This window comes from Mauremys mutica, chromosome 9, assembly GCF_020497125.1.
Source record: "Mauremys mutica isolate MM-2020 ecotype Southern chromosome 9, ASM2049712v1, whole genome shotgun sequence".
NCBI lineage: Eukaryota > Metazoa > Chordata > Testudines > Geoemydidae > Mauremys > Mauremys mutica.
Genome location: NC_059080.1, coordinates 51370573 through 51384389, shown reverse-complemented (window position 1 = coordinate 51384389; position 13817 = coordinate 51370573). Strand labels below are relative to the sequence as shown.

Here is a 13817-nt window from a genome sequence, read left to right as displayed (position 1 = left end):
TTTTCCAGTAGTGAGGTTTCAAGTAAGAAGTAACACCAGAGACAGAAGCTGGATTTTCTCCCTTTGCTGGTCTTTTCCCCCCTCTTGTGCATGTTTGTCTTCTAGGGAACAGGATTGGACTTAACAAAAACAGCAACAACTCCCACCCATTTCAATGCACTTATTCTTTTCCCCCAGATAGACAGTTATTACCTTCTAAGAGACTGCTAAATAAAGAGGGGTTTGTTCTAAAAACTCTCCATCCCAAGGGAAAGAGGAAAGGGGATGCTGTTCAAGTGACAGTCTTACTTCATACTTTACATTTCAACTGTTTTTTCTTCATTACTGTATCTTATCTTTCATAGATTCATAGATTATTAGGGTTGGAAGAAACCTCAGGAGGTCACCTAGTACAACCCTAACAACAACTAAATCATCCCAGCCAGGGCTTCGTCAAGCCGGGCCTTAAAAACCTCTAAGGATGGAGATTCCACCTCCTACCTAGGTAACACATTCCAGTGCTTCATCACCCTCCTAGTGAAATAGTGTTTCCTAATATCCAACCTAGACCTCCCCCACTGCAACTTGAGACCATTGCTTCTTGTTCTGTCATATGCCACCACTGAGAACAGCCGAGCTCCATCCTCTTTGGAACCCCCCTTCAAGTAGTTGAAGGCTGCTATCAAATCCCCCCCTCACACTTCTCTTCTGCAGATTAAATAACCCTAGTTCCCTCAGCTTCTGCTCATAAGTCATGTGCCCCAGCCCACTAATCATTTCTGTTGCCCTCCGCAGGACTCTCTCCAATTTGTCCACATCCCTTCTGTAGTGGGGGCCCAAAACTCCAGATGTAGCCTCACCAGTGCCAAATAGAGGGGAATAATCACTTCCCTCAATCTGCTGGCAATGCTCCTACTAATACAGCCCAATATGCCATTGGCCTTCTTTGCAACAGGAGCACACTGCTGACTCATATCCAGCTTCTTGTCCACTGTAATCCCCAGATCCTTTTCTGAAGAATTGCTGCTTAGCCAGTCAGTCTCCAGCCTGTAGTGGTGCATGGGATTCTTCCTTCGTAAGTGCAGGACTCTGCACTTGTCCTTGTTGAACCTCATCAGATTTCTTTTGGCCCAATCCTCCAATTTGTCTAGGTCACTCTGGACCCTATTCCTAACTTCCAGCATATCTACCCCCTGCCCCTATTTTAGTGTCATCTGAGAACTTGCTGAGGGTGCAACTCATCCCATCAACCAGATAATTAATAAAGATGTTGAACAAAACCAGCCCCAGGACCAATCCCTGGGGCACTCTGCTTGATACCAGCTGCTAACTAGACATCGAGCCGTTGATCACTACCCATTGAGCCCAACAATCTAGCCAGCTTTCTATCCACCTTCATACAAGGTTAAAAAGGAGTTTAATGGTCTCTTTGCCATGGTGTAAAACAAGCTGAGGTCTCTCTCTGCTAAACCTTGTTTAAAACGTTTTGATGTTGATGGTGACAGGGTATGTGAAGGCTTTTGGCTCTTTGGGTCCAGGTATTCCATCTAAAGTAACATAACAAGCCTTAGCCCTGGAAGACTGAGACACTCGGTTCTGAAATATCTGACAAGGAAACCTGGGAGGCAGAGAAGGAAACACCACTTCTATTTCTTTCCCCCCAAAGAGGAGCTGTCAAGTTTAGTTGCTCCTTGTGGTTTGTTCTCCTGCAAGGCCTTTCTGCGGTTAAGGACTTCTGGAACAGTTAATGCTTTGGTCTTCTAGCCAGAGCTGCTGGTCCCTCACTGCTACTTTCAGCAGAGTCAGATTTCTCTTTCACTGGGTGTGAGCTTGCAGGGAATCCCACACCTCCTTTGCCTCTGATCAAGAGTGCGAGGCTCCAGGGATGCATGGAATGGATCTGGGTAAAATCCACACATAAGAGGTGATGTTTTAGGGTATGTCTACACTGCATGGTTACTTATGGCAGCATGTAGAGTACTTACAATGCACGCATCCCACAGCCCAAGTATAAATAGCAGTACAGACTGCGAGGCACTGCTTTGGTGAGTAAAGAAACTCCAGAACCATACGGTATATACCCTACATAGCTCTCTACACGCCCAAGCAGTGCATCCCCTATCTACACTGCTAGTTTTAGCAGTGTAGCGTCCCCTTGCCAGAGCCTTTCACTGCTGGGTGTAGCTACACACTGCAGTGGGGACACAGCTTGCTTTTCACAGTGGTACATAGCTACGCATACCCCATGCCCCACCTGCCAGTGTACACAAGGCTTCAGGGTGAACAAACCCCACACTCAGCTTATATAGCTGTATAACGCCTGGCACAACAAGCCCTTCTCCTTGATCGTGCACCCTAGAACTACTGCAGTACAAACAGGCTCTTGCTTGGGAGGACATAGATCTACAACCAGAGTCAACAAATTTATTTCTGCCGCCTTAAACAGCAAGGAAGGCTGGAGACCCAGGGCAGAATCTATGGACCTGAGAGAAAGCCTTGTTCATACGGTGAACAACTGGACACACGATTTTGTACAGGCAAATCCTGCATTTGCTCAGGCAAACCTGCCAGTGCATGTTCAGATTAGCAGTCATGTTGAGGAGCCTTTCAAAAGTTTACCACCATGTAACTACAGAGTGACCAGCCCATGCTGAAAAGTATCCCTGCACCAAAGGGTCTAACTCATTATTCCTTCCTTGGCAAGTCACCCATATGAAAATGCAGACTCAGATACAAAGGTCTATATGCTTTGCATATACATAAATTAAGGTGAACTGCATCTTGTGCTAACCAGAGTTATCTATTCAGGACAAAAAATAAGACTGCAATTGCCAGCCTTAAAGAGGTCAAAAAGGGTGATTCAGCTGTCCAAAAAAAATTCGAGCCAATCATGAAACAGATAATTAAATTGGTTTGCCTTCTAGTTTTCCCCTTTATGGAGGAAGACATCCCCCACACACTGGTGGTGAGGGATGATTTCAGATAGACAAACCCAGCCCGGGACGTACACCCAAATAGGCAGTCTTCTTCTTTCTATGGGAGGGTACCTTGTGCCCTTCTCCTAACCAGAGATGGAGAAGCTGTTGTTCTCTCTCAGCACTATCCAGCTCCCATTGTGTCCTCTAGCACCTCCCTCCCCAGGCTCTTGCTCCATCTGAGTCTCCTACCCAATATCCCCCCTCCCATTTCATCACCTCCTCTACCATCTGCTGCCCCCTAATATCCTCCTTCCCTTTCCCCTCACTCTCCCCCCATTCCCCTGTCTCCAACATTCTCCCTCCCTTCTCCCCAGTTTCCCAGCACCTCCCAACACACACACACACACACACACTTTCCCCAGTTTATGAGTCAACATTCTCTCCCACAGAAAAACAGGTTCTAGTGCTCACGAGCTGTATATGAGCCAGGGCTGAGTACACAACGGTTACTGCTGTGCAATTTTCTACACAGTTAATGTACCCACAGACTCTGACTCATTGCCTTGCAAAATGTTTTGGAATGCCATGGCTATGGGCAGAAGGTGGTACCGTACAGAAATCAAACCCCATCTCTTCCACTCTGCAGCTGTTTCTGAAAGCCAACCTCTTCCTGGCAGCGTGCTGTGCCTCATCAGAATGTGAGTTGAGTGGAGGCTGATGCCATCTGAGAGTGAGTAGGCAAAAGAGCCATGCACAGAGCAAATTTACAGCAGAGGGATTAGATCATTGACTGGAAAGATGACAAGTAGTTCCTAACCTGCCCCTGCTGTGCATGTCATGGCTAGGGGTTTCTGGTGGTTTGAAACAGGAGAGGGAGAGTAGGTGGAGTGACTTTCTACTGGGGAGTGTGGCTCAGAGACTGGCCTTGCCCAGCCGTCCAAGTGTAATTTAACCCTTGCCATATCACACTGAGGTGCCTGCTCAACGTTCCTGCCTTTGGAAGGGAGGCTGGTGGTTCACAGATCAGACACTGCTGGGATAGAGAAGTGCAATTGGCTGTATATATTCAATGAAATGTGAAATTTGGGGTATTCATAGATGCTAAGACTAGAAAGTGCCACTGTGATTTAGGCGGTGTCTACACTAGCACTTTTGTAGGCAAAACTTTTGCCCATCAGGGGTGTGAAAAAAACACACCCCTGACTAACATAAGTTTCACCGACAAAAGCACCGTTGTGGACAGCTCTCCCACCAACACAGCTACTGCTGCTTCATTGCAGGGTGGTTTAATTATGCCAGCAGGAGAGCTCTCTCCCATAGAGTGGCTACACAGGAGATCTTACAGCGGCTCAGCTGAAGTAGTACAGCTGTAAGATCCGTAGAATAGACATAGCATTAATCTGACATCCTGCATAACACAGGCCATAGAACTCCCCCCAAAACACTTCCTGTGTGTGTAAAGATGGTGGTGAGTATTTTTGCTGATGCTGTTTGGTGAGTATTTTTGTCGTGGGCGAAAGGCAGTCTTCACCATGTAGAAAGGACTCGGGAGTTTTTAAAATCAGCATTTCTTGAAAATGACTGTGAGGCCTGCAAGACCTGATAAACATGCAAAGAGCCAGCAATTTGACACATCCACTTACCCCTGAAGGAGGGTTTGCAGTCCAGCCCAGCTCAGCTGTAGCCGTCCGGGTATCCATCAAGGTTTCTGAGGAGCACACACAAGAGGATCAAAACAAAATGAGTTACTAGGGACTCCAGATAATAGACTGAAATTACAAAAACACTGCAAATGTATTCGGTATCTGATTCGGCACTCGTAATGACTAGCACTCTCTTTGGCTTTGATGGTGCAGGATCAGGTCCTGGGAGCTCTTCCAAAATAATGCAGTGGATGCCGTTACACTGAACAATTTCTGAAGCCCACATTCTTAATGCAATCTATGCCAGCAGCGAGACTCTCCTGTTTCTCCAGCAAGACTCCCATAGAAATCAATTGGATTTATTTCAGCATAAAGCCTCAAGACCCTGGCCTACAAGTGAGTGAGTCACAAGTGCCCCCTTAGACTACAATGATGCATGTGACTCTGCATTGTGACAGCCCTGAAACAGGAAAATAATGTTACCCATAAAAATGGTTGTGTGGAGTTGTAAAAAGGTACCTATATTAAGGCCTGGATAAAAAGCACTAACTCCTGGCTGCAGATTTCATTTTGCTCCTTGAATTGTTACAAAACAGGACAAGTCCAGGGATGGGGAAGTGAGGGGGGGGTCTCAACTTCAGTGACAGATACAATTTCTGCTCCCAGTGATCAAGAGATTGAGCATGGCCAGTTCTGCAGTCCTGGTATGAAGTCGCTGACAGCTGGGTGCTTTGATCAACAGCGTTGGATGTCCTGTTTTATGGACTGGCAGCTGTTCCATGTACCAAGTTGTTGCATACATTCATTATCCCCGTCATGGGTGCAGGGAGTCAGATCAATGAATAGTAAGTAATATCACTGCAGTAGGATTTCTGTTTTGGTTTTTGGGGGGGAGGATTATTGCAAAACATTAAGATGCAATACAGCTAATATTTTCCCTGCCCTCCTTTTATAAGAAAAAAAACTACAACATATACAGACAGATGGGGAAAATCTTCCAGGTTTTATTTATTTGTTTTCAGTAAGGCAGACACAGAGATTAATTTGCTTGGCTCCTGCATCTCTACCAAATGCGAAAGAAATTTGTCACTCACGTCTGGTCTAGCTGACTGTCTGTCCATCCCCAATCCTATAAATGTTGGTGTTTTCCTTTACAGCCCAGATATCACCTGGGTGCCCAAAAAGGCAGCACTTTTGTCCCAAGAAAGTCACTACTGCAATGTAGTAGGAAAGTGAGGAAATGAATGCTGGAAAGATAAACATGTGGTGCTGGAAAGATAAACAGCTGGGAAATAAAATCAGTACAACTAAAAGAATATAGTAAATGCTGCCAAACTGTTGTGTTTAACTCCTCCATCAACATTCCAGAAATCACAAGTGGGAAATGAGGAACCCCTATTAGTCTTTCCACCCATCCTTTGCCACTACGCAGGGACATAGGGCTAGAGGACTTCTTCCAGGACCCTCCACCCAGTTTCTCTTGATTAATGTTCTACATTCTTTCTTTAATCAGCAGTATTGGCTAGAAGCATTTGACATGGCTCCTTCAGAGACTGAAGTGGGGTTTAGCAGCAGAGATGAGGCATTCCACCTCTATTTAGAGTATAAACAGGGTTCAAAAGTTAGTGGGGAAAATCTAAAATTCTCACCAGTATTAGGACTCTCCTTGTAACTATTGCTCTACGATATTTACATAGCCCTTCACCACAGTATCGGCATGCTTCACACTCTTCGGGTCTTGTTCCTCACAACCACTTGTGAGGTAGGACAGTGCTATTACCCTGACTTCACAGGTGAGGAACTGAGCACAGAGAGGCTAAGTGACTTAACCAGGCCACACAGGCAGTCTGTGGAAGAGCAGAGAATTAAACCTGGGTCTCCTACACCTGACACTAGCGACCTAAACACTGGCCCATCCTTGCTGTCCCTGTGGGAGTACGACATTGGCTGTGGCCCTGCCACTCACCTTCCATATGTCCTCCATCTACTTAAATAAGGAAAGAAGTGGACACTGTCAAATCACAGAAGTTTCCTTCCTTTGGGTCTTCCCTGGCAAACCCAAGAGCTATAGCTGTTAGCAGCCTTACAAAAAAATCCACCTTTAAAATGGCATGAGTCATGGTGACGTTATGAGACATCTGGAAAATGGGAGACATGCAACAACACTGAAGGGGGGGTGGCAATCAGCACCAAGAATGGGGAGTGGGAACCACCACCTCACACAGGCCTACTTGGGGCAGTGATGGGGAGACAAGAACAGGAGGTGTAACAGTGAGGAAGGCAACACCATTAGAGAGAAAGGAGGGGGGGGAAGAGAGCGCTCCGGGAAGTGGGCCATGAGAAACAATGTTAGGAGAGAGACAGAGAGCGGGGAAGGGAGCCTAGAAAACTGTAGGTAAACATATGTCTGTAGGGCCACATTCAGATCCTCTTTCTCAAGTTGGGAAACACCTTACTCTATCAATAGTCCCTCTGAAGTCATGAGGCTGCTCAAGTAGCAGAGCGCTGTTTTACATGGGGCTGGGGCGGGGCGGCGCAGAGCAGGGCGAGAGATGGCTTTGTAGTTAAGGCGCCGCTGTGGGACCCAGGTGACTTGGTTCAGTTCCTGGCTTCTGTAACTGGGCAAGTAACTTCACTGCTGTGACTCAGCTGAGTACCTGTAAAATGAAGACACTGCTCCCTTCCTCCTCTTCTTTGAATAAGCAAGAGACAGAGAGACTAAGGTCTTCAGAGTAGAGCCCGTTTGTTTGTGTGTGGGCAATGTTTCGCACAATGGGGCCTTCAGGCACTATTGCAATAGAAACACCACCATTCAAACAGGGAAGGGTATCGGAATCTGGCCCATAAGGGGTAACAAGAGCATGAAAAGGAAAAAAGGAGAGATTTTTAAGAGGCTGAAGCATTAGGGTTAATAACAGCCAACAAAAAGGAATGAAGAAAGACATATCAAGATGTAAAAGAAAGAGTGGGAAATAGAAAAGGGAAGAAGAGAAATGCAAGGGGGGATTCGAGTTATTTGTTTTTAGAAACTCAGCTTCATTCAACACATCTGGGCCATAGTGTTAATGTTTGTCACAAACAATAGTGGAGGACTGTGCTGCGATCCCTCTCAGCACACTTCCATTCACTCGCCTCCCCCGAGAAATGCCACTTGAGTATTTGGCAGCTACAGAACCTGGGCTTCCAAGCTCCTTATGTGTATCTGTTAACTCCAATAAATATGCAGTGCCACCAGCCTTAGTCCTTAAACACACTTTGTTATATACACAGCTCATCCTTAAGCCCTTCTACAAAGAGGGTTCTTAGTCGAGGCAGGCCCTCTATTGGGCAATCACCACAAATCTGATTTCCTTCCTTGCACACATACCTCTAGAAGGACTGTCATATACCTCATTAAGAAGCCATTAATCCTTACTGGAGTCCTTCAAAGAAACAGGTTGACATGCCAGTGCATACGTTAACATGCCAAAGTGATAACTCGTGACCATAGATCTCTCGCCTTCCAAGCAGAGAACTCTGCCTACCTCGGCACTTCTCACTGTAGTATCCGTGCTTCAGAATTAGGGGCTTTTATCTTCAGAGCAGCCCTGTGAGATAGGGAGGTATGAGCCCCATTTTACAGATGGGCAATGTAGGCATAGGCTGGATTAAAATTCCTTGCCCAAGGTCATACAGGAAGTCTGTGGCTGAGCTGTGAATTGAACTCTGGTCTCCTGAGCCTCTATCCACTAGTTCAACCTCCCAACTCTGCAATAACTAAGGAAATGAACAACCACCACCTCATGTCAGCAAAGATTGTTCTAGTTTACCCATAATTCATCTCTTTCTTTAATATATAGGCTTGCTGTGTTCAATTACAGGAAAGTCACTTTTAACAAGTGTTTATTTAGAAAAGATTTTCACTCCATCATCTCTCTTCCTGTACATCAGTTCAGTGCACTTATAACTTGCTTCCCTGGAGTGCTTTTCTTGGCTGCGCTCTGACACCAGGAATGTACTTTTGATAACTTCAGCCAGTAAGGTGCTTCCTTTGCACTGATTTCTGTAGTTCCCTGGCTGTTGTAACTTGGCAGTGTTCTGTGCCGTTCAGAGCAGTTGACTCGTGAAGTTAGGAAAAAAATCCCTGTTAACAAATATGTTTTGCCCATCAAGTCTGCAGTGACAAGGGGGAGGTTTGCATCCTCTTCCTCTGAGCTCGACTTTCTTATCTATGCCGCGGTGCATGACTGCGAGACACGAGGGGATTAGTGTTAGCAGCAGCAGCCGCCTGTCACACAGCTCTGCTCTAACATGACAAATGAGTGTTTGGTTCTATTACTGCAGGGTTCTTTCCTTTAGTCTCCTCAGTCCTATTCATTCATGGCAGATGAAAAGCTCCTGCAGACAGTGGATTAGAGGCTGACCTCTAGCAGGCCTCGACAAGAGATTTGGGGGTGGGGGGATGTTACCTGGTCACAGGTCACACATGTGGCAAATTACACAGCTCTGAGCTTGAAAAACCCACAGCTGTGGAATATTTAACTGGGGGAGGGGTGAAGTTTCCAAGTGACGAGGGTTCCCTTGTGGTGACCAAACTCAGTTCTGGAGGGGACAGTCTTTTCTGCCTGTTCCAGGGCATAGCTTGGGGTAGAGAGAGGGCAGAGTCTCCTTACCCCGCCCCTTCTTTTCTACATGCATAACTCCTAGGACAGGAGTGTCTGCTTACTCAAGAGACATCCAACAGCCCCATGCTCAGTGGATGAGTTGTTCGCTCTCAGCAAGAAGTGATGCAGCAGCCGAGGCTCATTGCTGGGACGACAGCTTTGCTAAGCATGCTGAGAGGCCAAATGTTCCATGTGGAAGCCCTAGAGTTTGACAGATTGCAGCCCAGCCCTTTCTTCCATTCCTGACCCCAATATCACACACATATGATCCTGCCAACTGACCATTTTCAGATCCACTCACCTTGCTAAGATTGCCCATAGTCCAACAGTCTGTTACTTTACCTGGCAGCACAGTAATAGGGGCAGTGCCATTTAGAGGGGAAAGGGCACAGATTCCTCCCCCCCTGCCAGACCCTTTTCTTCCTCCCTCAGGTGCCCCCCACCACCACCAGGGGTAGGCTGCCCCCTCAACCCATGAACCACTACACCTACCCGCTCCAAGTCTGAGTGGCATTGCGACTTGGCACAAACCTGAGCAGTGCGGTGGCCCTGCACACCAGGTCACAATACTACTCACTTAGAATTTCGCTTGGCCAATCTTATTCCCCATTCCTCTCCTCTCTTCCCCAACCCTTTTCCCCCACAACATGAGGAAGGGATATCTGGCCACTCAGGTTTGGCTCGGCCAAAGCATGGTCAGGCCATGGCCTACAACTAGAGGGTCTATAGAACTGAAGCAGGCCCCCAAAAGGTCATGAGGTTAACACCACACAACTTTGGAGTTCTTTTTGTCTCCTGATGTCACACCCTTCAAGGTTCACATTTTCAAGCTTTTCTCCACAACCACAAGGGCTAGAAACTTACACTTATTTTCAGTGAAAGCCGAGATTCTCACATAATAATGCGACATCCAGAGCTAGCGTTTTAGGGAAATGATTATCATGCAATTTGCAATGAAAGTGCAGGAGCGGGAAACACTGGAATTGAGAGCTGAATTCTCTCTCCGGGCCATGTCCAGACTAGGAAAAGTGGTCATGTCTGAAGAGGTGTCAGTTAACATGTTTTTACAAACATGGTTTTACACAGAACTCAGCTAGCATAGCCAGGGAAAATCATGGTGTGACGTTGCACCCCATAAGGCTTTATGGAAACATGCTTATGAATGTATATATGACATAACTGGAATATGTTTTATGCTACATATGCCATGTAACATATCTCTGTAAAGGTTATGATCTATTGAATACGTTCCTTCTGTTTGTATGCATGTATCATTTTTGAACTTGAAGTTATGAATATTGGCTGTGTACTTGCTTGATTTCTAAGTAGCCTTAGTACAGCATTTGGTCAGCTTCTTGAGAAAGGAATGTGCAAATTAAGTGCCCAATCAAGAAACACTTAAAGGACAATCGGCAAAGAGTTCTGTGGCACCTTGTAGACTAACAAACGTATTGGAGCATGAACTTTAGTGGGTGAATACATGCATCCAACGAAGTGGGTATTCACCCACGAAAGCTCATGCTCCAATATGTTTGTTAGTCTACAAGGTGCCACAGAACTCTTTGCTGCTTTTACAGATCCAGACTAACATGGCTACCCCTCTGATACTTAAAGGACAATGAATCTTATAAGGCTCTAATCCACATAAGATGTCTACCTGAGGACGTTCAAGGTAGCATGTAAGCAATGACTGATGACTGTAAAAACTGAGTCGTGCATGGACATGTGACTTGCCCATGTGACTCCAAAACTCCATCTTGGAGTTTGCATAGGAGACTTTGCATAGGAGAGAGGAAGGCGTCTCCACCCACAAGAGAAAGTCTATTTAAGCCCATGGGAGACCCCTCCATTTTGTCTTCAGCTGGCTAAAGAGAGAGCCTCTCCACCCCTAAGGATACCTGAAAGAAACTGGAACAAAGGACAGTAACTACAAGGAGTGTGAGTGATTGCTGGACCCAGACTAGGAGACTAGTCTGTAAAAGGAAACTTACTGGATGAGGTTTTTATCTGTATTCAGTTTTCTTAGACATAGACTTCCGTGTTCTATTTTATTTTGCTTGGTAATTCACTTTGTTCTGTCTGTTACTACTTGGAACCACTTAAATCCTACTTTCTGTATTTAATAAAATCACTTTTTACTTATTAATTAACCCAGAATATGTATAATGTATGTAATACCTGGGGTGGGGGGCAAACAGCTGTGCATATCTCTCTATCAGTGTTATGAAGGGTAAACAATTTATGAGTTTACCCCGCATAAGCTTTCTACAGGGTAAAACGGATTTATTTGGGGTTTGGACCCCATTGGGAGTTGGGCATCTGAGTGTTAAAGACAGGAACACTTCTCACGTTGCTTTCAGTTAAGTCTGCAGCTTTGGGGTACATGTTTCAGACCCTGGCTCTGTGTTGGAGCAGGCTGGCATGTCTGGCTCAATGAGACAGAGTGCTGGAGTCCTAAGCTGGCAGGGAAAGCAGAGGCAGAAGTAGTTCTTGGCACATCAGTTGGCAGCCCCCAGGGGGTTTCTGTGATCCAACCCGTCACACATGGTTAACATCTTAGCTGCTAGTGGTTCATCTTACACCCCATATACACATGACATGAAGTCATGTTAGTGAACACTATTTCAAAACACACCATTTTTCTAGCATACGCATGGCCTCACCGTTGATAGTGAGATAAACATGTCATTGCATCTTGTTGTGAGCAGAAGGCTCCTCAGTTTAAAAGTGGTCCAATGTGATTCAAAAGGAGAGGATGTATCACTTGGCTTGTGCAACTGAGCATTGTTAAGTACCAAACGATCCTTTCTTGATGGACTTGTTCTTATGTCTAAATAATCTTTTTGTTGTTACATCACAGAGTCTCTGGCCCAAAATTTAATGGTACAGTCCGCCTCAGATTTTGCTCTTGACTCCCACCTACAAAAAAGTTATTTTACAGAACTTTCTATTTACTGTATTTTGCAAGAGCTCCACAATCAAGGAAAGTGTTTCAAAAGCAGCATTTCAAAATCTCTCTCAGCTCCATGCCCTCTTGAGCTAACCCAAGTCCTCTGACTCAGAAGGCCCAGGAGTCTGAAAAGTTCTTTATAGAAGTCATACTGCTATCAAACATTCTGAAATCAGTTTGAAATTTGAAAGGGTCTCAGGTGTTCGTTCTTGGACTGTGTCACTCTCAGCATTTCAGGGGCTTCTACATAGGCTTCCTGCACCAACAGAGTCCATCACTTCATGTGCCTAAACACAGGGGGTAAGGTTCTAACTGCAGTCTGGTTAGTTTAGGGTCACATTTTAAGCACTGGCACTAGATATTCTAAAGGGCTCAGCTCCCATTTATGCACTTGAACAAGGGCAGATTTTCAGAAGTGCTCAGTAGCCAACAGCTCCCACTGTAACACAATGTAAAAATCTGGCCCTCTCTCAGGACCAAGCATGCTGAGCTCTCCCAAGAAGCTGCCCATTTATTTTTGTTGCCTAAAGAGGGGCTAAGTTCTTGTGAAAATCAGGCACTATGTTTTAGCATCAGAGTGACAGGCAGAGCAGAATCCTTTGTAAGCGACCTGATGGCTTGTTGAGCCAAAGAGCTCATTGTTTATCCTTGAATAAGACAGAAACCATCCACCCCTTATGGACACCAGCTAGGGTGACCAGATGGCCCCATTTTATAGGGACAGTCCCAATATTTGGGGCTTTTTTTTATATGGAGTCCTACTACCCCTCACCTCGTCCCGATTTTTCACACTTGCTATCTGGTCATCCTAACACCAGCACACTCAATACTGCCACCTGAAAGGTATAACTGAGGACATATAACCAAGTAGCCTAAATTTTCATCCAGGCTGATGATTGGCCTCCCTTTAAATGAATACAAATGTCCATTATATTTGTGCCCATATCTGTGGGCTCAAATCAGCGTATTTACACCTCAGACTACCTGAAGAGCCTACATAGTAAGACAGACTCAGACTCTATACACACCACTCAGATCTGCAAAGTGATAGGCTCTGTATTGCCACAGACTGCAAAGAGGCATGGAAGAGTTGTGTACCAAGCCGATGAGTATGCTGGTCATGAGGCATGAGAGAATTCTCTACCAGCTAAGCCACCTCAGTGGTATGCCCAGACAATACATATACCACCAGGACAATCAATCACTCAGGAGAAGAGCGGGTGGAAAGGCGGTCGGTCAGCGGCTAGTGTAAAAATTACTTTTCTCAGCTTGCTAACGAAGGGATTACAGTGGATCACAGCCTGAGCATCATCAATCAGACACAAAGCCTCAAAGTCATCTCCCTTTCCTGTCCAAGTCATTTTAACTCTCCTTTGTTCTTCCATCTTCTCTTTTGTGTTTCTCCCTGTCTTGCAGTATAATTCCACATACTCCCCACCCCCATCTCTCCTACTCTTTTGTCCTCCTTTCCCTTTCGGTCTCCTTAGCCTCATCTGTTCTCTCTTCTTGCCTTAGGTCACTCTCTCTCTCTCTCTCTTTCTCCACATATATTTTTTTCTTTATGCACATCTAGTAACTGTCTGAGTTGTTAACAGCAAATGCAAATCAGCATATAGTCCCATTAACAGCAAAATTAGTGTCAGAAGACCTACACAGAAGATCTTTAGCTCCCAAATCAAGGAGG

The 13817-nt window shown here is 45.6% G+C and overlaps 1 protein-coding gene across 6 annotated transcripts in view; it reads right to left on the bottom strand.

Moving 5' to 3' along the window:
- Positions 1-13817, bottom strand: part of EPHB1 (EPH receptor B1) — a 353412-nt gene that overhangs the window by 252172 nt on the left and 87423 nt on the right. For 5 of the 6 annotated variants that reach the window (XM_045030054.1, XM_045030055.1, XR_006582168.1 and 2 more), the window contains exon 2: positions 4541-4605. In XM_045030054.1, the coding sequence (XP_044885989.1) occupies positions 4541-4605 (65 nt within the window). Of the gene's footprint in view, positions 1-4540; positions 4606-5059; positions 5081-13817 lie in introns of those variants that run through there. The other variant, XR_006582171.1, reaches the window with a different exon arrangement.